The sequence below is a fragment of the Nerophis lumbriciformis genome, linkage group LG20 (genome assembly GCF_033978685.3).
Source record: "Nerophis lumbriciformis linkage group LG20, RoL_Nlum_v2.1, whole genome shotgun sequence".
NCBI lineage: Eukaryota > Metazoa > Chordata > Actinopteri > Syngnathiformes > Syngnathidae > Nerophis > Nerophis lumbriciformis.
This window is the reverse complement of record NC_084567.2, coordinates 13,768,050-13,795,000: the sequence shown is the minus strand read 5'-3', so window position 1 is coordinate 13,795,000 and position 26,951 is coordinate 13,768,050. Positions and strand designations below refer to the sequence as shown.

At 41.8% G+C, this 26,951-nt stretch overlaps 1 protein-coding gene across 2 annotated transcripts in view; it reads right to left on the bottom strand.

The window, feature by feature from the left end:
* Positions 1–26,951, bottom strand: part of pdzd2 (PDZ domain containing 2) — a 117,751-nt gene that overhangs the window by 67,180 nt on the left and 23,620 nt on the right. For both annotated transcript variants that reach the window (XM_061980477.1, XM_061980478.1), the window contains exons 2-5: positions 25,165–25,475; positions 19,083–19,534; positions 14,862–15,330; positions 913–1,058 (exon numbers count right to left, since the gene is read on the bottom strand). In XM_061980477.1, the coding sequence (XP_061836461.1) occupies positions 913–1,058; positions 14,862–15,330; positions 19,083–19,534; positions 25,165–25,254 (1,157 nt within the window). In that variant the 5' untranslated portion in view covers positions 25,255–25,475. The remainder of the gene's footprint in view (positions 1–912; positions 1,059–14,861; positions 15,331–19,082; positions 19,535–25,164; positions 25,476–26,951) is intronic.

The window sequence follows — 26,951 nt, the reverse complement described above, 5'->3', positions numbered from 1 at the left end:
ATTTCAAATTGTTTTTGGAAATATTCGACATCGACATCGTGTCATCCGGACCAAAGGGGAAGCGAACCATCCAGACTGTTATCGACGCAAAGTTCAAAAGCCAGCATCAGTGATGGTATGGGGGTGCATTAGTGCCCAAGGCATGGGTAACTTACACATCTATGAAGGCACCATTAATGCTGAAAGATACATACAGGTTTTGGAACAACATATGCTGCCATCTAAGCGCCGTCTTTTTCATGGACGCCCCTGCTTATTTCAGCAAGACAATGCCAAGCCACATTCAGCACGTGTTACAACAGCGTGGCTTTGTAAAAAAAAAAAGAGTGCGGGTACTTTCCTGGCCCGCCTACAGTCCAGACCTGTCTCTCATCGAAAATGTGTGGCGCATTATGAAGGGTAAAATACGACAGCGGAGACCCCGGACTGTTGAACGACTGAAGCTCTACATAAAACAAGAATGGGAAAGAATTCCACTTTCAAAGTTTCAACAATTAGTTTCCTCAATTCCCAATCGTTTGAGTGTTGTTATAAGAAAAGGTGATGTAACACAGTGGTGAACATGCCCTTTCCCAACTACTTTGGCACGTGTTGCAGCCATGAAATTCTAAGTTAATTATTATTTGCAAAAAAAAATTAAGTTTATGAGTTTGAACATCAAATATCTTGTCTTTGTAGTGCATTCAATTGAATATGGGTTGAAAAGGATTTGCAAATCATTGTATTCCGTTTATATTTACATCTAACACAGAAACTACTCATGTAAATGTGGCAATCTGCTCCACTTTTGTACTTGGTAATAATTGTACACGCAGTCTTAGTGGATGACCAACACACCCACTAGTAGTACACACAATTGTACAACACTTTGTACGCACTATGTAGTACTTATTTGAACAAACCAGAAGATACCTGTGGATGGTTCCTCCCTCCTCGATACGGGCGATGTTGATGCCCTGCGGCGAGCGCTTGGAGCCCCGCCCACCGGTAATCTGCACGCCCAAGCCCTCCTCGCCTTTCACCAGGTGCATTTTCCATATATGGCAGCCCTCTCGCGGCTTCAAAAGAGAAGGACAATCATTTCAGAGGCACGTCACATGTGAACGTTGAAATTGTCAGTGAGGTGTTCCCCAAACATTTGTCTGCCCTCACCCACAAACATGAGATCATTATCCAACCGTAAGGGAGAAGTGGTAGAAAATGGATGATGGATGGATATACTACAGTACTGCCTCAAACAGGTATTAAACCAGCTCCAGAAGATGGTCCGTAGACAAAATTTGGGAATAAGTACTTCAAAAATGTGAACACTGCTTTTCGCCCACAGGTATTGAACCAGTCAACAACAACAACAACAACAAATAAATACTCAGGACGAGACGCTGTCATGTCAGGTATTGGTGTTTAGTTCCTGTCCAGCGCTCTTATCCCAAATCAAAGGGGTTTGGATGCCAGCCTCACTTCTGCGCCGAGGCTGGACTACTCTGTGTGCTTTCCACATGAAATATGTCCTTACATGCACTACGCCTGCCCTCTCTGCATCCCGGGGTTTCATGCCAACAGAACGAAGCACTCTACTTTTACATACTGTAGTACTGTCAAATACGTGTTCAATCAAGATTTCATTCTATAAGCTGCACAAATGTCAATCCTACAACTGGGGATCGAACGATTATTGGCCGGGTCAATTATCTGCACCAATATTTGGCATTTTGCAATAGGGATGTCCCGATCCGATATTTGGATCGGATCGGCCGCCGATATTTGCAAAAAAAATGCGTATCGGCAAGGCATGGGAAAATGCCGATCCAGATCCAGTTAAAAAAACAAAACTCTGGTCCGTGTTTTCCAACGCACCGATTTAAATAATACATTCCACTTTTCTGCTGCTCCCTAATTTCCGTTCCGCATTTTCCAGCCCACCTTCAACACATCCACAGATCTGTGGATTCTCACGCAGTTGCTTTTAGCTGCTGGCATTACACGACAGGCTCTTCTCACTCTTTCCTGTGTCTCCCTCTCACAGACAGCAAGCGCACCTTCTTACACACGTCACATACTGTCACGACACACGTCACATACGTATACGTCCTCTCCCAGCAGAGAGGTAGCAGCATGGCTAACGTTAGCTGTGATGTTTGCGCAGCCGTGCGAGCAACCTTCCCTCTAAGGTGCGCGCCTGTGCAATTGCGCACTGCTCAAGCGTCCTCTGCGCAAGGCAAATCTATGCCACGCACAAAATCAAATAAAAAAATAAGCGCATAACAATTTTCGACACAAGGACACGACAGAGAAAACAGTTTTCGTCATCATTGTTCAAATATTGTAACGTCTGTAGAGACGCTTATCTCCATTCGGTGCCACACGTCCACACCATCAAAATGCCGAGGCAAACATTTCCACATCAACACCGTATGAAAAAAATAGTGTTTTTTTTAGTTGTGATTTCCTTCTCTGCGTGAAAGTTTAAAAGTAGCATATATTAATGCAGTATGAAGAAGAATATTTTAATGTAGACACAGAATCATCATACTGCTGTGATTATATGCATCAAGTGTTCATTCAAGGCTAAGGCAAAATATCGAGATATATATCGTGTATCGCAATATGGCCTTAAAATATCGCAATATTAAAAAAAGGCCATATCACCCAGCCCTAGTTCAATGATGCCATTTCTGTTTGTCATGTATAATTTTGTCTATTTTGTGTTTATCCTTGAATAAACAGGTCAGTTTCTTCTTACCAACCATTGTGTATTATTCAAACTCCCATAATTCAGCTGGCTAGTTGTTATCAAGAGTACTAAAACCCTTTTCAACATGATTCTTACAACTAAGTAGCCTAAATAACTTTAAACTTTAATAAATGCTCGGATAGGCCAGTATCGGCCAGTATCGGTATCGGATCAGAAGTGCAAAAACAATATCGGTATCGGATCGGAAGTGCAAAAACCTGGATCGGGACATCCCTATTTTGCAAACATATTGATGGGTTTATGGGTTTCTTTTATCTCTATTGGCCGATTATATATATATATATATATATATATATATATATATATTAGAATCGATTAATAATCGGATAAAAGAGACAAACTACATTTCGATCCTTTCCAGTATTTTATTGGGGGAAAAAAACAGCATACTGGCACCATACTTTTTTTTGATTATTGTTTCTCAGCTGTTTGTACATGTTGCAGTTTATAAATAAAGGTTTATATAAAAAAAAATTTTTTTTTAAATAAAAATAAATAAATTAAAAAAACTTGCCTCTGCGCATGCGCATAGCATAGATCCAACGAATCGATGACTAAATTAATCGCCAACTATTTTTAGCAGAAGCTTGTGGATGGCTACCAAAAGCACCTTATTGAAGTGAAACTTGCCAAGGGACATGTAACCAAATATTAACATTTACCATGAATTGATTAACGTGGACCCCGACTTAAACAAGTTGAAAGACTTATTCGGGTGTTACCATGTAGTGGTCAATTATACGGAATAAGTACTGTACTGTGCAATCTACTAATAAAAGTTTCAATCAATCAATCAAATGCTGTATGTATACTTTTGACCCAGCAGATTTGGTCACATTTTCAGTAGACCCATAATAAATTCATAAAAGAACCAAACTTCATGAATGTTTTTTGTGACCAACAAGTATGTGCTCCAATCACTCTATCACAAAAAAATAAGAGTTGTAGAAATGATTGGAAACTCAAGACAGCCATGACATTATGTTCTTTACAAGTGTATGTAAACTTTTGACCACGACTGTACATACAGTATATACATACATACATTTACATACGTACATACATATATACACACACACACACACACATATATATATACAGTACATACATACATATATATACACATACATACACACACATATACATATATATATGTGTGTGTGTATATATATGTATGTACATATGTAAATGTATGTATTTATATACTGTATGTACAGTTATGATCAAAAGTTTACATACACTTGTAAAGTATATATATATATATATATATATATATATATATATATATATATATATATATATATATATATATATGGCATCATCAGAGGCTGTGTGGTGGAGGGACGCTACATTCCTTCCACAGCGCACAACTAGTTCCAAAATGGCAACGGGATAAAGTACCAGAATGAGAAGTAGACACCTGAGGCAGTTTTGGGCTGATTAAGGAGTGACAAAAGACTCCTGAAAAAAGAAGAGCATGGTGCTGAAAGGACCAAGAGCAGTAGAATAAGAATTGCATTTATAGACTTTGACAAGAGCAAGTGAGACCTGTAGAAAACTAATCCACAACCTTTTTTCATGTGGAGGATGCTGAATTGAAGATGAGGAAACATTTTAACTTCTCATGCTGGATTGAAACCCCTGGTTCTCACTACAACAGTCCAAATAAAGAAAACAACCTGTCATTGGAGAGAACACCTGTCTTTGTGTCATTGGTCTCACTTCCCTGCCTCGTGGTGACTGACCTACACCCCTGAAGACGCTACATGTGGTGGAGAAAGCCAGCGAGAAAAGTGGACAAAGCAGTTTGTACCAAGAAATCACGGAGGACCTCCTGAGAACACTAGTATCAGCTCAACAAGCCCAAACAGAACGCAACTATGTCCTACTCCAGCAACAAATCAGGGAGGAGCTGCACACGTGGCAAAGGAAAAGCCACCGGTGGGAGATCACATTTCTAAACCGGGGCCGTAAGATGACATAGAAGCAGGCTTTTGGAAATACCGCCAAACGGGAGCGGGTGGCTCAAAAGTAAGTGGGTTGGACTCTTAGCTCCCTTCTTGTCCGGTGAAGCCTTGCAGGCATCCAAGAGGACGCTGTAAACAGGGACTATGACAAACTGAAAGCAGAGAAGCCATCATGACCTCAGTGCTGCTGGGCAGGCACAGCGTCATCACAACAAGAATCAAGATTCAAGATGCTTTATTATTGTCCATTCTTTAACATGTACAAGACACAGAAGAACTGAAATTTCATTTTCGGCACAGTCCCACTAAGAGCAGACATACTGTACGTTACAGGGAGACAAGACGGGACCGCCAACGGATCAGCCACTTATGGCGCTCCTTAAAAAAGGTGGGAAAAAGGTGATATTGGGAAAGGGGTGAAGAGTAAAAAAAATATCAGTCTAAGGCTGGACCCTCGGGAGGGGGTCCAGACTGAGTCCAAGGGAAAAAAACTCACATAGCATAGCACACATAAACATGTTACATATAATCACAACTCGCAACAGAGGGGAGGGGATTTTGGGGCCCTGGAGGCCGGCCTGCTGCTATGAAGCGCTACTAGCCATCCATAACCCCAGGAATTAAGCAGTGGTAAAGGCGTTGGTTGAGGAAGGGGCGGGTGCGTGCATGTACGCCCAATTAACTTGGGTGTGATGTTGAAATGTTTTTGTGGACTGAGGCCGATCTCAAAGTTCGACACCAGGTGTTGTTGAGAAAAAGGGAGGTCAAAAGCGTCCATCGTTGAGGTGTCCTCGGGGGTGTTTTTCAGAACAGCCTGTTCCTGATAGCGTCAAGGCCATTCAAGGGAGTCAAATCGTAGATTAAGATGTTGTTTTCTTCGAGCAGTCAAAACAATGACTTGCCTGCTCTATGTGTCCGTGCTGGTTTCTCTCAAATTCAATTCAATTCTCCTTCTCAACAAACTTCTCCATGATGTGATCCATTTTGCGATTCAGTTCAGAAATCGCCACAGCCTGTGTTCCCACAGCCCGGCCCAATCCTTCCATTGCGACGAACAGCCGTTGGGCTCCTTGAGTGGCTGCCATCGTCTTCCGAATTTGACGATACACCAGAGCAATGCCCAGCCCAATCAGCAGGTGCCCCGCGATCACGGTTCCAAATAAGTAGAAGTCTTTCACGTCCTCGATGGAAAGGACTGAGAGGCACATGATTCTCCATTTATCCCAGGAGTCTCTTACGTACCCCGCAGCAATGGTTCCGGCTGCCCCGAACCTCTTTTCCTTGTCGAAAAGACTTTGTCAATTGCGTCAAGAGTCCAGCTGATCATATCCATGTTTGATGTTTAGATTTGAGGACAGCGCAAAGAAGGAGGCTTCAAAAAAGTTCAGACAAGACAAAACAAAGAGAGCGAGCAGGGAAGGAGGGTGCGGAGAAAAATGCGACCGGCCTCATCAGAGGCAAGACAGAAAAGGAGTATTGCTTAAGACTTTACCCCACGGGTGCATCAGTTGGCACGAGTGGCAAGGAGATGATTGGAGCCAGACCAAAGTACTGCTGCGGGTCGTTGTGGAAAAAGTTGTGATGGACAAGTACTTACGATCACGACCGTATAAAACGAGAGGTCTTAGGTCACCTAAAATTTGTATCTGCTACAGGACGAGTGAAATCCTAAGCTCCTCCAGGAGGCCAGCTTTGGGGCCCAGCTATAACCAGCCCAGTGCACCGAAACAGTGGGGAATCACTCACAGGCTCAACCAAAACAGACAAACATCAATCATCAATCAAAGTTGACTTATATAGTCCTTAATCACTAGTGTCTCAAAGGGCTGCACAAGCCACAACCACATGCTTGGCTCAGATCCCACACCAGGGCAAGAAAAAAACTCAACTCAATGGGAACAACCAGAAACCTTAGAAGGAACCGCAGATGTGGGGACCTCCACCTCTGGGTGACCGGTGCAATGGATGCCGAGTGGATACAGTTAATAATGTGAGAGTCCAGTCCATTGAGAGACCAGCTGGGGATCATCTTGCATGTAGACACGTCGGGGCGCAGAGATGTCACGACTGATGCATAAGGAGTGGTTACCCGAGTGGTCCCGAAAAACAGGCTTGCATTCGGGCAACACCAGCATACAGAACCCATCGCTGTGGAGAGGTGGGCCATACCTCGTGGAATTGCAAGAACCACCGTCAGCCAACACCCACAGCGGAATCGACCGGTGGCCACATGTCTAATTTTGATGCCGTATCTGTCCCTTCGCTGTCAACAAGGCTAACAACGAACACCTACAGTACTTGACACTGGAAGTGCAAGAACCGTGGTGCAGGAGAACGTACTTAGGGTCCACTTTCAAGGATAGGTGGAAACTGTGCCTGTTATATTTGCGCATGGAAAGACTCTGCAGTGGCCTAGTGGTTAGAGTGTCCGCCCTGAGATCGGTAGGTTGTGAGTTCAAATCCCCGCAAAGTCATACCAAAGACTATAAAAATGGGACCCATTATCTCCCTGCTTGGCACTCAGCATCAAAGGTTGGAATTGGGGGTTAAATCACCAAAAATGATTCAAGAGGGTGGTCAAGGGTGATGGGTCAAATGCAGAGAATAATTTCGCCACACCTAGTGTGTGTGTGACTATCATTGGTACTTTAACTTTAGTATTCCACCACAGAGGTCCAAAGTAGGCGTGGTGAACACACTTCCTGTGCCTGTGCTAATAGACCGAGACCGTCCAGTTTTCTCGTTGCTGAGGAGAGAAAGCCAGGGACGGCCTCTTTGAGATTGCAAGTAAGGGGAAGCACAGTAGGTCTCCCACACCCACAGCTAATGTGTCTAAGCAGCAGAGGTGGGACCAAGTCATTGCTTTGCAAGTCACAAGTAAGTCTCAAGTCTTTGCCCTCAAGTCCGAGTCAAGTCCCGAGTCAAGACAGGCAAGCCCCGGGTCAAGTCCAAAGTCAAGACTGGAAAGTCTCAAGTCAAGTCCTAAGTCCTGCATTTTGAGTTTCGAGTCCTTTCAAGTCCTTTCAAGTCCTTTTAACCACAGACTAATATATTAACACAGATTGTGTATGCTTTTCAAACGCTGTATTTATTTATTAAAACAAGTGCATTTTAAATTGCAGGAAAGAAAATTGTGCTGACATTGCACTTTATAATAGCACTATTAACCAGTCATTTTAAACATTAACTCATTCCTTTACAGAACAAACACATTGAAAAATAAAGTGCAAATGTACTTATTTGTACAAAAGTGTTAACATTGAAAAAACATGACATATACGTGAACATAACAAAAAAGTTGTACTTTTTATATGTCAGGGCCCTGTGCTGCAATGCATTTGCAAAAGACCAAATTAGCCAAGAGTCTGTCAGTCATTTGTGCACGATGGGGGCGTAGTATGATGCCACCATGGCTGAAAACTCACTCCACTGGAGCACTGGAGGCAGGCACTGCCAAGACTCTCATGGCCACTCGGAACAGTGAAGGAAGAGTCTTCATGTTCAATGCCCAGAACAAAAGGGGGGGAGAGTTTTTTTTGGGTTGGTGCACTACTTGTAAGTGTATCTTGTGTTTTTTATGTTGATTTAATAAAAAAAAAATAAAAAAAATTATTTCTTGTGCGGCCCGATACCAATCGATCCACGGACCAGTACCGGGCCGCGGTCCGGTGGTTGGGGACCACTGAGGTAAACAACCAACAGTATGTCAGAAAGCTAGCTAAAACGGTACACATATTCATAATATAGTATACATTTTAACTGACCTTTATTTTACTATTTTTGTCTTTTTTTAGGTGGCTAAAATATGCGGTGCTGCTGACCGCCGTCTAACGTTACGTGTGATATATTGACTAACGTAACCCTGCTTAAAAAAATCACTGAACAAAAAGTATGAATAAGGTAGTGAACTGCAACAGATTCCCGTGTTTGCACTAACGTTATAACATTAGCAGTGAGTTTACAGCCTCACTGATTTAACTACACAGCAAATAAAAGTCACGTTACTTAGCCAATAAACGTTATCTTACATTCAAAACTTACCGTTCTTTGTGCAACTTCAAATGCCGGACGAAGTTGGAAGTTGTTGCCTCTCCATCAGTAATTTTCGAACCGCATGTGTTGCATACTGCAAACCATTTTGTGTTGACCACCTCGTAATTTTTATACCCAAACAAAATTATTTTAGGTATCATTTTTTGTTCACTGGCCTGTGGTTTGGACATGTCTTCTTCGTTGGTTGTCCTGCAATTTGATTGGATGAATGCTGTGTGATGAAAACAAAGTAGATCTAATTTGATTGGCTGTTGTACTGAGACCACACCAGCTGACACACGCAACGCTGATAGACAAGTACACAATGAAAAATACGGAGCGCTCCCGAATAACTTTTTCATCTTTGGGTTTTGGGGAAAGTAGCAAGTCATGTCAAGTCATGTCAATTCAAAAGGCTCAAGTCCAAGTGAAGTCACAAGTCATTGATGTTAAAGTCTAAGTCGAGTTGCAAGTCTTTTTACATTTTGTCAAGTCGAGTCTAAAGTCATCAAATTCATGACTCGAGTCTGACTCGAGTCCAAGTCATGTGACTCGAGTCCACACCTCTGCTAAGCAGTTTTCAAAACGTCGCTTTGAGGCACAAGCAGCGGCAAGTGCTGCAAGTGGCGACACCTCTCTCCCAGGGGACGCAGAGCCGGTACCAAACCCCCTGAAGGACTCTGAAGTTAAGGTGGTAGACCACCTCCTCTTAAAAGTCAGTACAGGGCGGCCCAGCTATGAGACCCGACTTTAGTTAATGCCTTAAAAAATGTCTAAGTGATGAAGAGAAGACTAGTGGGGTCCAGACTGAGGCTATTGTGTGCTCATGGTGCTGTTAGGAATGGCCAGCAGGATGGAGGCGAGGTAGAACTGTTGGTGTCGGCCTTACACTTTGCCTATTTATGTCAGGAACGCTTGTGTAAGACGGCAAAGGTTGTTGTGAGTACAAACTCCCAATGTGTGTGGAGCAGATGGCGTCCACAAAGTACGTTCGTACTTGACATCACCATGAAAATGGTCATGTCCTGACAAGGAATGGCATTTTAGACTCAACGTAAATAGTCTGAATTACCAACAGAAAACAAGAGAAGTGCGAAGGGAAACTCCAACAAAACAGGAAGAGCCATCAAAATAAAAGTACAGGACAGGAACCAAGGCACTAAAAACAGTAGAACACAAACTCAAACCAAGGCATGATCAGATGGGACAGACGGAGCCCATTTGGGGGTAGAAGAAGACGAGGAAAGGGGGCTCCTAAGTTTTCTCTGGCCTGGACTACATAAAAAAATAGAAAACGGCTGACTGCTCCAAAACCTTACGAGAAGAACCCGTTAATCCCACTTCCCATTATCCAGAAACCATTTGAAAGAAGTTCCAGGGGTGAATTTATGGTGGTTTTTACAGCATGGAAAATAGAAAATCAGTAGCGCAGTTTTTTTTACAGTAAAAAACTGGCAGCTGAGTTGCCAAAATTTTACTATTGTACGTATTGTGCCCAAACAGCTCAATTTTTGTTTCATCCGACCACAGAACTTTCCTCCAGAAGGTCTTATCTTTGTCCATGTGATGTCAGATTAAACAAAAATGGAGCTGTTTGGCCACAATACCCAGCAATATGTTTGGAGGAGAAAAGGTGAAGCCTTTAATCCCAGGAACACCACGCCCACCGTCAAGCATGGTGGTGGTAGGATTATGCTTGGGCCTGTTTTGCTGCCAATGGAACTGGTGCTTTAAATGGGACAATGAAAAAGGAGGATTACCTCCAAATTCTTCAGAACAACCTAAAATCATCAGCCCGGAGGTTGGGTCTTGGGCACAGTTGGGTGTTCCAACAAGACAATGACCCCAAACACTTGTCAAAAGTGGTAAAGGAATGGCTAAATCAGACTAGAATTAAGGTTTTAGAATGGCCATCCCAAAGTCCTGACTTAAACGTGTGGACAATGCTGAAGAAACAAGTCCATGTCAGAAAACCAACACATTTAGCTGAACTGCACCAATTTTGTCAAGAGGAGTGGTCAAAAATTCAACCAGAAGCTTGCCAGAAGCTTGTGGATGGCTACCAAAAGCGCCTTATTGCAGTGAAACTTGCCAAGGGACATGTAAGCAAATATTAACATTGCTGTATGTATACTTTTGACCCAGCAGATTTGCTCACATTTTCAGTAGACCCATAATAAATTCATAAAAGAACCAATCACTCTATCACAAAAAAATAAGAGTTGTAGAAATGATTGGAAACTCAAAACAGCCATGACATTATCTTCTTTACAAGTGTATGTAAACTTTTGATCGCGACTGTATATAGGTTGTGAAATTAGTTATTTACACAGAAATATTCTGTAAACGTTTATTTACATACCTTAATTGTTTCCAAACGGTGTCTGTAACACGGCAGTAAAACGGCTAATCAAACAAAACAGAAGTCATGGTCGTGGACTCACTAGCTGCGCAAGCTAGCTCTCCAATCAGCTAAACAGACTCAATAACTCTATGGTGACGTTTTGGGGAATTTACTGAGGAATTTGTGAAAGTGAAACAATACAAAAAGAACGCCATTGTAAGTTAATAATACTAACACAGACACTCGTGAACCTGTTAGCTTATTAGCTAATGCTAATGACGCTAGCTTGATTACAATACGATAGCACGTACTAATATGCACAAACACACTCCTACAGACGTCACACATAAGACGCTTTTGTAAGTAAGAATTGTTTTAGTCGTATTGTAAAACTTACAAACGTTGCTTGGAGTGATGAATATAGAATCCATACGAGTAGAATTGCTATGGACGGCTAGAAGACGGAACGGCACTTCTACTTCTGGTTAAAAGGATTAAATGGAAGGACACTGCAGACCAAGCGTATTTGCATGTTTTGGTTGGTTTTTGAAAACTGTTTATAGCCGTCAAAGAAGAAAAATCTATAAATTAGCCGCGCCGTTTTATTATCCACAGGCATCAAAGTGTATTAGCTCATTATTAGAGATGTCCGATAATATCGGACTGCCGATATTATGGGCCGATAAATGCTTTAAAATGTAATATCGGAAATTATCGGTATCAGTTTCAAAAAGTAAAATGTATGACTTTTTAAAACGCCGCTGTACGGAGTGGTACACGGACGTAGGGAGAAGTACAGAGCGCCAACAAACCTTAAAGGCACTGCCTTTGCATGCCGGCCCGATCACATAATATCTACGGCTTGGTCAACAGCCATACAGGTCACACTGAGGGTGGCCGTGTAAACAACTTTAACACTGTTACAAATATGCGCCACACTGTGAACCCACACCAAACAAGAACGACAAACACATTTCGGGAGAACATCCGCACTGTAACACAACATAAACACAACGGAACAAATACCCAGAACCCCTTGCAGCACTAACTCTTCCGGGACGCTACAATATACACCCCCCCACCCCCAACCCCGCCCACCTCAACCTCCTCATGCTCTCCCTGAGAGAGCATGTCCCAAATTCCAAGCTGCTGTTTTGAGGCATGTTAAAAAAAATAATGCACTTTGTGACTTCAATAATAAATATGGCAGTGCCATGTTGGCATTTTTTTTCCATAACTTGAGTTGATTTATTTTGGAAAACCTTGTTACATTGTTAAATGCATCCAGCGGGGCATCACAACAAAATTAGGCATAATAATGTGTTAATTCCACGACTGTACATATCGGTATCGGTTGATATTGGAATCGGTAATTAAGAGTTGGACAATATCGGAATATCGGCAAAAAAGCCATTATCGGACATCTCTACTCATTATTCATATCCAGGGACAAAGTGTGATGTTTTCCCGTCTACAGAAGAAAACGTATTCGTGACACAATCAGGATTTTACGCATGAGCACTCCAGCAAATCCAAACGTGACATGCTTGTGGTTGTGCCAGACAAAAGAGTGATTTTAATCCCCGTGATGTGGGTTAATGCACCAGCTGTCCGTCTCCATCCCCTGACCCACATGCTGGAGCACTTTGTGTCAGCGCTTTCTCGGCGTGACGAGGTGCTTTCCTTCCGCCGCCACTTTGTGTCCATCCGCACGTTTCTACATTCCACCAACGTTCACAACAGCCGACTCCGGCTGTAGCGTGCACTCCAAAAGAACATTTTTGGTCCAACTATCACAGATTCGACATTATTAATGTTTTGTGGTTCCATGCTAACTGTTAGCATGCTAGCATTATAACTTTGTTTTTTTGGTGGTTTTTTTTAGCAATTTTCGCAGGCGTACACCTGGCAAAACAACAAACGTGACATATGCTAACTGTTAACATGCTATCATTAGCAAGCTACATTTCTGATAGTTCCACAGGTGAACACCTTAAAGTCATTACACTTGGTATGTGACACATGCTAAATGCTGGCATGTCAGAGTTACATGAGTGACATGCAGGTAAGAGTAAGTCAGTTACATGAGTGCGGCTAAGAGTAAGTCAGAGATACATGAGTGACATGCAGGTAAGAGTAAGTCAGAGTTACATGAGTGACATGCAGGTAAGAGTAACTCAGAGATACCTGAGTGACATGCAGGTAAGAGTATGTCAGAGTTACCTGAGTGACATGCAGGTAAGAGTAAGTCAGAGTTACATGAGTGCAGGTAAGAGTAAGTCAGAGTTACATGAGTGACATGCAAGTAAGAGTAAGTCAGTTACATGAGTGCGGGTAAGAGTAAGTCAGTTACATGAGTGACATGCAGGTAAGAGTAAGTCAGAGTTACATGAGTGACATGCAGGTAAGAGTAAGTCAGAGTTACATGAGTGACATGCAGGTAAGAGTAAGTCAGTTACATGAGTGCAGGTAAGAGTAAGTCAGTTACATGAGTGACATGCAGGTAAGAGTAAGTCAGTTACATGAGTGACATGCAGGTAAGAGTAAGTCAGTTACATGAGTGACATGCAGGTAAGAGTATGTCAGTTACATGAGTGACATGCAGGTAAGAGCATGTCAGAGTTACCTGAGTGACATGCAGGTAAGAGTAAGTCAGAGTTACATGAGTGACATGCAGGTAAGAGAAAGTCAGAGTTACATGAGTGACATGCAGGTAAGAGTAAGTCAGTTACATAAGTGACATGCAGGTAAGAGTAAGTCAGTTACATGAGTGCGGGTAAGAGAAAGTCAGAGTTACATGAGTGACATGCAGGTAAGAGTAAGTCAGTTACATGAGTGACATGCAGGTGAGAGTAAGTCAGTTACATGAGTGACATGCTGGTAAGAGTAAGTCAGTTACATGAGTGACATGCAGGTAAGAGTAAGTCAGTAACATGAGTGCGGGTAAGAGTAAGTCAGAGTTACATGAGTGACATGCAGGTAAGAGTAAGTCTGAGTTACCTGAGTGACATGCAGGTAAGAGTAAGTCAATTACATGAGTGACATGCAGGTAAGGGTAAGTCAGAGTTACATGAGTGCGGGTAAGAGTAAGTCAGAGTTACATGAGTGACATGCAGGTAAGAGTAAGTCAGAGTTACATGAGTGACATGCAGGTAAGGGTAAGTCAGAGTTACATGAGTGCGGGTAAGAGTAAGTCAGAGTTACATGAGTGACATGCAGGTAAGAGTAAGTCAGAGTTACATGAGTGACATGCAGGTAAGGGTAAGTCAGAGTTACATGAGTGCGGGTAAGAGTAAGTCAGAGTTACATGAGTGACATGCAGGTAAGAGTACGTCAGAGTTACCTGAGTGACATGCAAGTAAGAGTAAGTCAGTTACATGAGTGACATGCAGGTAAGAGTAAGTCAGTTACATGAGTGACATGCAGGTAAGAGTAAGTCAGAGTTACATGAGTGACATGCAGGTAAGAGTAAGTCAGTTACATGAGTGACATACAGGTAAGAGTAAGTCAGAGTTACATGAGTGACATGCAGGTAAGAGTAAGTCAGAGTTACATGAGTGACATGCAGGTAAGAGTAAGTCAGTTACATGAGTGACATACAGGTAAGAGTAAGTCAGAGTTACATGAGTGACATGCAGGTAAGAGTAAGTCAGAGTTACATGAGTGACATGCAGGTAAGAGTAAGTCAGTTACATGAGTGACATGCAGGTAAGAGTAAGTCAGTTACATGAGTGACATGCAGGTAAGAGTAAGTCAGAGTTACCTGAGTGGAAAGTTTCCTGCAGAGAGTCAAGTCTTTCTCTTGTGTTGGTTGGCGATGACTTCTTGAGGGCAGGGTGGCGGTGCCTCCTCTCAGGCCGCCGTGAGGATGATGGCGGGCAGCTCCTGATGGACCCCAGTCGTCATGACGACCCACCACGTGCGTGCGCGCGAAGGCGAGCGTACTTTCCGCGCCCGGCTCCCCGCACTCACGCAGACACGCTGAGTCGGCGCCGTCTCTGTGGTGGCGGCTGCAGGGCGGGCGTGAAACCACACCCAACTTGCGCGTGCGTTTGCACGTCATGGGACTGTCGGCCCAGTCGCAGGAAGCCGGGCGCTGCGGCGGCTCGTCGCCAACTGGAACATCCGGGCGGCCATCGACGCCACGCGGAGGCGGGGGAGCTTTACGCTTGAATCGTCGCAGCAGGACAAGATAAATTTCACCTCCATTCCAGCACTGATCAGCCAGGTAACTGGAAAAAACACATTGAAAATACTAATACTACTTCAAAGTAGAAGTACTTGCTATATACAAACCCCGTTTCCATATGAGTTGGGAAATTGTGTTAGATGTAAATATAAACGGAATACAATGATTTGCAAATCATTTTCAACCCATATTCAGTTGAATATGCTTCAAAGACAACATATTTGATGTTCAAACTGATAAACTTTTTTTTTTGCAAATAATCATTAACTTTAGAATTTGATGCCAGCAACACGTGACAAAGAAGTTGGGAAAGGTGGCAATAAATACTGATAAAGTTGAGGAATGCTCATCAAACACTTATTTGGAACATCCCACAGGTGTGCAGGCTAATTGGGAACAGGTGGGTGCCATGATTGGGTATAAAAACAGCTTCCCAAAAAATGCTCAGTCTTTCACAAGAAAGGATGGGGCGAGGTACACCCCTTTGTCCACAACTGCATGAGCAAATAGTCAAACAGTTTAAGAACAACGTTTCTCAAAGTGCAATTGCAAGACATTTAGGGATTTCAACATCTACGGTCCATAATATCATCAAAAGGTTCAGAGAATCTGGAGAAATCACTGCATGTAAGCGGCATGGCCGGAAACCAACATTGAATGACCGTGACCTTCGATCCCTCAGACGGCACTGTATCAAAAACCGACATCAATCTCTAAAGGATATCACCACATGGGCTCAAGAACACTTCAGAAAACCACTGTCACTAAATACAGTTCGTCGCTACATCTGTAAGTGCAAGTTAAAGCTCTACTATGCAAAGCGAAAGCCATTTATCAACAACACCCAGAAACGCCGCCGGCTTCTCTGGGCCCGAGATCATCTAAGATGGACTGATGCAAAGTGGAAAAGTGTTCTGTGGTCTGACGAGTCCACATTTCAAATTGTTTTTGGAAATATTCGACATCGTGTCATCCGGACCAAAGGGGAAGCGAACCATCCAGACTGTTATCGACGCAAAGTTAAAAAGTCAGCATCTGTGATGGTATGGGGGTGCATTAGTGCCCAAGGTATGGGTAACTTACACATCTGTGAAGGCGCCATTAATGCTGAAAGTTACATACAGGTTTTGGAGCAACATATGCTGCCACCTAAGCGCCGTCTTTTTCATGGACGCCCCTGCTTATTTCAGCAAGACAATGCCAAGCCACATTCAGCACGTGTTACAACAGCGTGGCTTCGTAAAAAAAAGAGTGCGGGTACTTTCCTGGCCTGCCTGCAGTCCAGACCTGTCTCCCGTCGAAAATGTGTGGCGCATTATGAAGCGTAAAATTCGACAGCGGACACCCCGCACTGTTGAACAACTGAAGCTCTACATAAAACAAGAATGGGAAAGAATTCCACTTTCAAAGCTTCAACAATTAGTTTCCTCAGTTCCCAATCGTTTATTGAGTGTTGTTAAAAGAAAAGGTGATGTAACACAGTGGTGAACATGCCCTTTCCCAACTACTTTGGCACGTATTGCAGCCATGAAATTCTAAGTTAATTATTATTTGAAAAAAAAAATAAAGTTTATGAGTTTGAACATCAAATATCTTGTCTTTGTAGTGCATTCAATTGAATATGTGTTGAAAAGGATTTGCAAATCATTGTATTCCGTTTATATTTACATCTAGCACAATTTCGCAACTCATATGGAAACGGGGTTTGTACTACTTTCCCAACTTCAAAGTAGAAGTTCTTGCTATATACTACTTTCCCAACTTCAAAGTAGAAGTACTTGCTATATACTACTTTCCCAACTTCAAATTAGAAGTACTTGCCCAACTTCAACATGCTAATGTTGGCATGCTAGTTAAAATGCTTACTTGCTAACATTAGTATGCTTACAAGCTAATGTTGGCATGCTTACATGCTAATGTTAGCATGCTTACATGCTAATGTTGGCATGCTTACGTGCTTATGTTGGCATGCTTACATGCTGATGTTGGCATGCTTACGTGCTAATGTTGGCATGCTTACGTGCTAATGTTGGCATGCTTACGTGCTAATGTTGGCATGCTTACATGCTGATGTTGGCATGCTTACGTGCTAATGTTGGCATGCTTACATGCTAATGTTGGCATGCTTACATGCTAATATTAGCATGCTTACATGCTAATGTTGGCATGCTAATGTTAGCATGCTGATACGCTGATGTTCAATCAATCAATCAATCTTTATTTATATAGCCCTAAATCACAAGTGTCTCAAAGGGCTGCACAAGCCACAACGACATCCTCGGTACATGTTGACATGCTTATATGCTAATGTCGGCACGCTTACATGATTTCCCAACTTCAAAGTAGAAGTACTTGCCATATTCTACTTTCCCAACTTCAACATGCTAATGTTGGCATGCTTACGTTCTAATGTTGGAATGCTCGTTAAAATGCTTACTTGCTAACATTAGCATGCTTACAAGCTAATGCTAGCATGCTTACATGTCAATGTTATCATGCTTACATGCTAATGTTAGCGTGCAGGTTAGCATGCTTACATTGGCATGCTAGTTAAATGTTTACAAGCTAATGTTGGCATGCTTACATGCTAATGTTAGCATGCTAGTTAAATGTTTACATGCAAATTTTAGCATGCTTAAATGCTAATGTTGGCATGCTTACATGCTAATCTTGGCACCCTTACATTCTGATGTTGGTATGCTAATGTTAGCGTGCTTATATGCTGATGTCGACATGCTTACATGCTAATGTTGGCATACTTACATGCTGATGTTGGCATGCCTATTTTAGCATGCTTATATGCAAACTTAACGTGCTTACATGCTAATGTAGGTAGGCATGCTTACATTCTAAAGTTAGCATTTTAGCTTTTTTATTAACATTTTTGGATTGGATTTTTTTCTTTTTTTTTTAAAATCGTACCTATAAAAGATTATTGCCAGTATCCTTGTTTCAATTTAGCGGCATATTTCACAAGAGCGTGCCGACATCTCCGACCCGTCTGCGACAGCAGAATATACCCTGTCAGCCCTTTGCCCCTACTAGCTTAGACATGCTGTGGGCTTGTGGCTAATAGGGAGCGGAAGACATCTACCTACTAAGATAGTTAAGTTAAAGTACCAATGATTGTCACACACACCCTCGGTGTGGTGAAATTTGTCCTCTGCATTTGACCCACCCCCTTGTTCACCACCTGGGAGGTGAGGGGAGCAGTGAGCAGCAGCGGTGGCCGCGCCTGGGAATCATTTTTGGTGATTTAACCCCCAATTCCAACCCTTGATGCAGAGTGCCAAGCAGGGAGGTAATGGGTCCCATTTTTAGAGTCTTTGGTATGACTCGGCCGGGGTTTGAACTCACAACCTACCGATCTCAGCATAGCATAAGTTATTGAAAAGTAAACTATTACCGTATTTTTCGGAGTATAAGTCGCACCGGAGTATAAGTCGCACCTGCCGAAAATGCATAATAAAAAAGGAAAAAAACATATATAAGTCGCACTGGAGCACGGCCAAACTATGAAAAAAACTGCGACTTATAGTCCGAAAAATACGGTACATAGCACTCCATATTTATATATTTAGAATCGTAATTCAGAGATAAACGCATTTCTGTTTTTTGCTTTGGTTTCATTTTAAAATCGTCAAAGCAGTTTGCACACTTTTATGATTTGCATTTTGTTGATGTACTCAAAACAAACTATAGCCTTACTACCGAAGTACGGAACCATGACTGTGGCGTACAGCGACACCCCTGCTGTGGATAAATACTAATAATAGGCCATTAGCCATACCGTACCTGGCTCCGCTAACGTCCACTCCCACCATCAGTTGTCCATTCAGGGACAGCAACTCATCCCTCAGTTTGATTGTTCCACAGCAGGCGGCCGGGCTGCCCTTCCTCACCTCCGTCACCCAGATGCAGCCCACATGCATGATGGGACTTTGATCCCGTCTCCGCCTCGGCCCTCCCTTTTTTCTCCCGTCCGGGTCGCCGAAAATGGGGATGTTCCCAAAGCTGAGGCCGAAATCCGACGCCTCGCCTTGCTTTTTCCTGACGGAAATGGCATGAACTTCCACGTCCGATCCGTCATGGCAGGACGGCGAGTCGGCCGACGGAGCGCCGTCATCCTCCGTGAAATTGAAGTGGATGTACTCTACCAACTTGCGGATGGCGGAAAGACACGAGGAGACGCCCTCCGCCTGGACGCTACCGACATTGCTGCGAGTGTCCTCATCCTGCCAGCAGTCCTGCAAAAACAACAAGATAATCGCCATGTTTCCATGCACACAATATTCTTCTACCACAAGTAGGGGTGTAACGGTACACAAAAATTTCGGTTCGGTACGTACCTCGGTTTAGAGGTCACGGTTCGGTTAATTTTCGGTACAGTAAGAAAACAAAATATACATTTTTTGGTAATTTATTTGCCAAATTTGTAAACAATGGCTTTATCCTTTGAACATTGGGAACACTATAATAATTCTGCCCATGTTAATCAACATTAAACTGCCTCAAGTTGTTGCTCAGATACAATGACAAAACTTTTCTTCTACATATAAAAAGTGCAACATTAAACAGTTTCAAGTCAACTCATCATGCTTAATTTATTACAGCATTTGGGAAGCCTGTAGTTGATTTATTATGTAAATGTTATATTTGTATCAACATGTGATAGCAGGGACCCTGCCATTCAAAACGAGGCTGCTGCATTACTAATGATTAATGTAACTATATGTGCCATTTCTGTTTGTCATGTATAATTTTGTCTATTTTGTGTTTGTCCTTGAATAAACAGGTCAGTTTCTTGTTACCAACCATTGTGTATTATTCAAACTCCCCTAATTCAGCTGGCTAGTTGTTATCAAGAGTACTAAAACCCTTTTCAACATGATTGTGACAACTAAGTAGGCTAAATAACTTTAAACTTTAATACATGCTCGGATAGGCCAGTATCGGTATCGGTCAGTATCGGTATCGGATCGGAAATGCAAAAACAATATCGGTATCGGATCGGAAGTGCAAAAACCTGGATCGGGACATCCCTAATATATATATATATATATATATATATATATATATATATATATATATATATATATATATATACATATATATATATATATATATAAAATAATCTTCTATCCTTAAGTACAACTGTATATATTTTTCTGACAAGTATTAGGGTTTCTACAATGTTTTTATGCCTTTTACTGCCACTTGCACAAAATATAATGCTCAAAAAATATACATGTATATTTCAATATATCTACATATTAGAGATGCGCGGATAGGCAATTATTTCATCCGCAACCGCATCACAAAAGTCGTCATCCATCCGCCCGAACCAACATTTTATCAAAACCACACCCGCCCGCCACCCGCCCGTTGTTATACATCTAATATAGACGATGCAAGGCATTAGTGAGGTTAGAAAGTTTTTGCCTGTTAAAGAAAGGAGACTGATCCAATGCAGCAGAGACATTCAATGCTTGCCACGCATTAATATCTCTTGGCCACGCATTAGTGGCTAAGAGATATTAATGCGTGATAATATTATTTATCATTATTATAATATTATTGTCATTTCCATTAAGAAAGTGTTGACTATTGTTGCCAATGCCCTCAGATCAGGAGTGCGTTCCTCACACTTTGTGTGCGCAGTTGCAGAAAGCAGAACAAGGCTTTTAAGAAGTTAAAAAAATGTTTTAGAAAGACGAGGCCTATATCTTCGTTAGGTAAAAAAAAATGTTCTGAATTTATTTCAATGAATATTAACTTGTTAACGTTATAATGCTCAAATAGGGACGAGGGCGGGGTGCACAGTGAAGCAGTGAACAATTTCGCGACAAAGATGAACCTTTATTGATTGATCTGCAGCCATGACAAAATATCAGACAATCTCCATTGTCAACGACAGGCAGGAAAATAAAGATAAACACATAGCCTATGTTGTAGGCATAGGCATATAGGCTCATACGTTTTTAAGTTTAAATAAAAAAATAAATGACAAAATATCAGACAATCTCCATTGTCAACGACAGGCAGGAAAATAAAGATAAACACATAGCCTATGTTGTAGGCATAGGCATATAGGCTCATATGTTTTTAAGTTTAAATAAAAAAATAAATAAAAAATGTGCCTCATAAGCCTTAGGCTGTCAATCACGTGCACAAACTTAAATTATACAATAACATATGTATGTCATCTCTATCCATCCATTTTCTACCGCTTATTCCCTTTAGGGTCGCGGGGGGCGCTGGAGCCTATCTCAGCTACAATCGGGCAGAAGGCGGGGTACACCCTGGACAAGTCGCCACTTCATCGCAGGGCCAACACAGATAGACAGACAACATTCACACTCACATCCACACACTAGGGCCAATTTTTTTAGTGTTGCCAATCAACCTATCCCCAGGTGCATGTCTTTGGAGGTGGGAGGAAGCCGGAGTACCCGGAGGGAACCCACGCAGCCACGGGGAGAACATGCAAACTCCACACAGAAAGATCCCGAGGCAGGGATTGAACTCACGACTACTCAGGACCTTCGTATTGTGAGGCAGACGCACTAACCCTTCTGCCACCGTGCTGCCCTATGTCATCTCTATTTAAACAAAAATAAATTAAATAAATAATAATAATAAATGACCTGCAACTTATTGGCCAAGGCAAATAGCTGAAGGGGGGAAATCAAACCCATCAGACTGCACTTTATCATCAAACTTGAATTATAATGAAAATAGACGGTCGCGACAAACAAAGCAGGCTAAATATCCTTACATTGTCGCCAATCGGAGATGCACTTCACTTGAAAGCGAGGCCAAATAATTATTCACACATAGTAGTATATCTCCAATAGAAAAAAACACAATAAACAACGCAATTGCCTTAATTCCTTTGCATTGTAGTGCGCCCAAACAACACGTAACCATCAAAATTATTTAGCTGACCGAACTCAATATAGGTTAGACATGGGCTTATTTGGTATAGCCTAGGTAACGTAGACTAATTCGTTTAACATATCCAACCGTATGTCTACTTACTTTTTTTTTGTTAGCACTATGCAGGAATAACATGGCATCTACAGTGCCAGGATTCAGAAGAGAGCGCCTTGGCCTCTAAAATGCGCCCTGCTGCGCTGAAGGAGCGCTCACTTGCACCACTTGTTGCTGGGACGCGGTGCCATCTTTTTCTTTTTTTCTTCTTCTTCTGTTGTGTTGTGTTGTGTTGTGCTGCAGTGCCTGATGAATAATTGACTGTTTCAAAGAGTACTGCTCGTTTTTCGTATGTGGGTAACATTTAACTATGTATATATATTTCCGAATTGGTTCAACCGCAACCCGCCCGCATCTATTTAAAATCTATTTTTACCCGCCCGACCCGCGGTTTATCCGCGGACTCCGCGGTTGTGTCCACAAACCGCGCATCTCTACTACATATACATCTAAAAAATAACATACATTAAAAAAATATAAGTATATATATTTATATTACAAAAACATATATTTAGATCTGAACACGAGTACAGTCTCCAATAACACCAGAAACAGATGCTATAGATTTGTGATTAAAAGGAAAATCTCTACAAAAATTAAATTCTCAACATTGTACAATAAGCAGCAACAATTGAAAATAGAGCCAAACGATATCATGTAAAAAATATATGTTAATACTATAATTAATAACATATTTGTTTTAAATATATAGTCACATTTTTTTGCCTTTTTAGAGAAAATATACGCAATGCATCGTGGAGAAAATAATGTGATGACGTTATACTGACCACGCCCCCACCGACACAGGTATCTTTAATATTATCTAACATTGCAACAAATATTATTGTATCATACATTCCAAACAATAAGTTTTTGTGTTAAAATAAACCCCAAAAAATTACAGTACATTTACAAAACTCTACTCCTATTTCTTTTTGTAAAAGTCTGTCGACTGAGCTGCCAGTTTGGCGTAAAATGTGTGTTTTTTCGGTGTATTACTGTAAATGGCCAACACAGATAGACAGACAACATTCACACTCACATCCACACACTAGGGCCAATTTTTTTAGTGTTGCCAATCAACCTATCCCCAGGTGCATGTCTTTGGAGGTGGGAGGAAGCCGGAGTACCCGGAGGGAACCCACGCAGCCACGGGGAGAACATGCAAACTCCACACAGAAAGATCCCGAGGCAGGGATTGAACTCACGACTACTCAGGACCTTCGTATTGTGAGGCAGACGCACTAACCCTTCTGCCACCGTGCTGCCCTATGTCATCTCTATTTAAACAAAAATAAATTAAATAAATAATAATAATAAATGACCTGCAACTTATTGGCCAAGGCAAATAGCTGAAGGGGGGAAATCAAACCCATCAGACTGCACTTTATCATCAAACTTGAATTATAATGAAAATAGACGGTCGCGACAAACAAAGCAGGCTAAATATCCTTACATTGTCGCCAATCGGAGATGCACTTCACTTGAAAGCGAGGCCAAATAATTATTCACACATAGTAGTATATCTCCAATAGAAAAAAACACAATAAACAACGCAATTGCCTTAATTCCTTTGCATTGTAGTGCGCCCAAACAACACGTAACCATCAAAATTATTTAGCTGACCGAACTCAATATAGGTTAGACATGGGCTTATTTGGTATAGCCTAGGTAACGTAGACTAATTCGTTTAACATATCCAACCGTATGTCTACTTACTTTTTTTTTGTTAGCACTATGCAGGAATAACATGGCATCTACAGTGCCAGGATTCAGAAGAGAGCGCCTTGGCCTCTAAAATGCGCCCTGCTGCGCTGAAGGAGCGCTCACTTGCACCACTTGTTGCTGGGACGCGGTGCCATCTTTTTCTTTTTTTCTTCTTCTTCTGTTGTGTTGTGTTGTGTTGTGCTGCAGTGCCTGATGAATAATTGACTGTTTCAAAGAGTACTGCTCGTTTTTCGTATGTGGGTAACATTTAACTATGTATATATATTTCCGAATTGGTTCAACCGCAACCCGCCCGCATCTATTTAAAATCTATTTTTACCCGCCCGACCCGCGGTTTATCCGCGGACTCCGCGGTTGTGTCCACAAACCGCGCATCTCTACTACATATACATCTAAAAAATAACATACATTAAAAAAATATAAGTATATATATTTATATTACAAAAACATATATTTAGATCTGAACACGAGTACAGTCTCCAATAACACCAGAAACAGATGCTATAGATTTGTGATTAAAAGGAAAATCTCTACAAAAATTAAATTCTCAACATTGTACAATAAGCAGCAACAATTGAAAATAGAGCCAAACGATATCATGTAAAAAATATATGTTAATACTATAATTAATAACATATTTGTTTTAAATATATAGTCACATTTTTTTGCCTTTTTAGAGAAAATATACGCAATGCATCGTGGAGAAAATAATGTGATGACGTTATACTGACCACGCCCCCACCGACACAGGTATCTTTAATATTATCTAACATTGCAACAAATATTATTGTATCATACATTCCAAACAATAAGTTTTTGTGTTAAAATAAACCCCAAAAAATTACAGTACATTTACAAAACTCTACTCCTATTTCTTTTTGTAAAAGTCTGTCGACTGAGCTGCCAGTTTGGCGTAAAATGTGTGTTTTTTCGGTGTATTACTGTAAATGGCAAAACTGTACCACTTTTTTTACAGTAAATAAAACCGGTACTTTTTTTCCATTTACAGTAAGATTATACATTTTGCAGTAAAATTCAGGTTACTAAGATGCCAGTTGTTGTTTTACTGTGAAAGCTACAGATGTCTTTTAGAGAGTTCATAGACAATATATATCAAATGCTTGAAGAAGATGCCTCAATAGAGGAGGAGAAGTACCTTGCCGTGCTGTGACGTGTGGGCCTGAGCTCCAAGCCACCGCTCCAGGAGTGGAAGGATGCTGAGGGCGTTGTCCTGGGAGACGGGCATCCTGGCATCCTGGGCACACGGGGGCTCCCTCAGCAACAACAACGCTGCCAAATGTTCACACGGGCCATCAGAAAGACGTCACGTTGGCCAGGTAGATCCCAATGGAAGCCCCATTCAGAAGTTCCAAGTGCTTGTTGACCACGCTTGAAATCCCGTCAGGAAACTGCTCGGCTGGCGGCACCGTCAGATTAGTCGCTGACAAGGACGGAACGACGTTCACACTATGAACGCACAAAGACGAAGCAATTAGGATCAAGATCGGAACTTGTGAAACAGAGTTAATAACGTTTATTAACGCTCACATCCTGTCATTTGTAAAACATTTTTTGTGCATTTGATCACCTATCAGTTTAGTATCCGTCTCTGATCAGCTAAAGTGCAGAAATGACAGATTTTGCTCGGCTCCGCCCACTACGAGTAGACATGCAGTACACACACAAACACATACAGTATATACACACATACATATAGTATATACACACCAGTGACGTGCGGTCACTGGAGGCAGGTGAGGCGGGGCCTCACCTGCCATCATGGAAAGAAAACAAATGTAAAAAAAAAATAAAAATAAATTAAATTGTTATATGTATTCAGTGATTATACTATAAAGTTATTTTCCATTTAACTTCACCAGTTTTATATTTTTTTTATTCAAAATCGCTGAATTTTCATATTTGCCGTTCAAATACTGAGAAGAGACGGTGCGGTGATGTTGTGCCTCAACATGGATTGCGGACTCGGCTAACTGCTGGCCTGCTGTACAGTGAGACCGTATTGCTATATGAATTATATTATACATTTCCATAGTTTAGTTAGCTAAGGTATATAATGTACAGTGTATTTATGTCAACAACTCTATGTGTGTAACGTATTTCTTGTGCTGAGCAATCATAAAACTGCTGCAAAGACGCACTGGCTGAGGCTCGCAGTAATCCCGCCTCCTGGTGCCGGTTAATGCATCCCCGCCGCAGAATGCACCCCCCGACGGGAGCGCCACACCAACCAAAGCCCACACCCAAACCCTCCACGTGCAAGACCGAATCCACCCAAAAAAAGTCACTTAACAAGAAGCCAAAAAGTGTAAAAACAACAATGCTCGCGCCGGAGGAGCCGTGAACGACTGCAGGGACACAACATTAGGTACACCTGTAGACTGCAGCACGGATTTCATATGTCATTCATTCACAACTCCTTCAACACAAACACCACTGTTCCCGCACTTACCGGGTATAAGTAAAGGTAAGACCATAATAACGTTTTTTTAATTAAATGTGCTTTTTTGTGTGCTACAGTTTGTATGTGTAAAGTTAAAGTTTAGTTAAAGTACCAATGATTGTCACACACACACTAGGTGTGGTGAAATTTGTCCTCTGCATTTGACCCATCCCCTTGTTCACCCCCTGGGAGGTGAGGGGAGCAGTGGGCAGCAGCGGCGCCGCGCCCGGGAATAATTTTTGGTGATTTAACCCCCAATTCCAACCCTTGATGCCGAGTGCCATGCAGGGAAGAATGCTGGTATGAGCTTTTAAACATAACCCGTTAACTGCTGCCAAGCAAATGGTGAATAAGATACTCTTTAGGGTTCATCTGTTTGTAAATCTCACTGTGATGAAGTCAATGCCTCACCAGCCATCAACCTCACCGCACGTCACTGATACACACAGACATGTACATAAACATAAACATTCAGTACACAC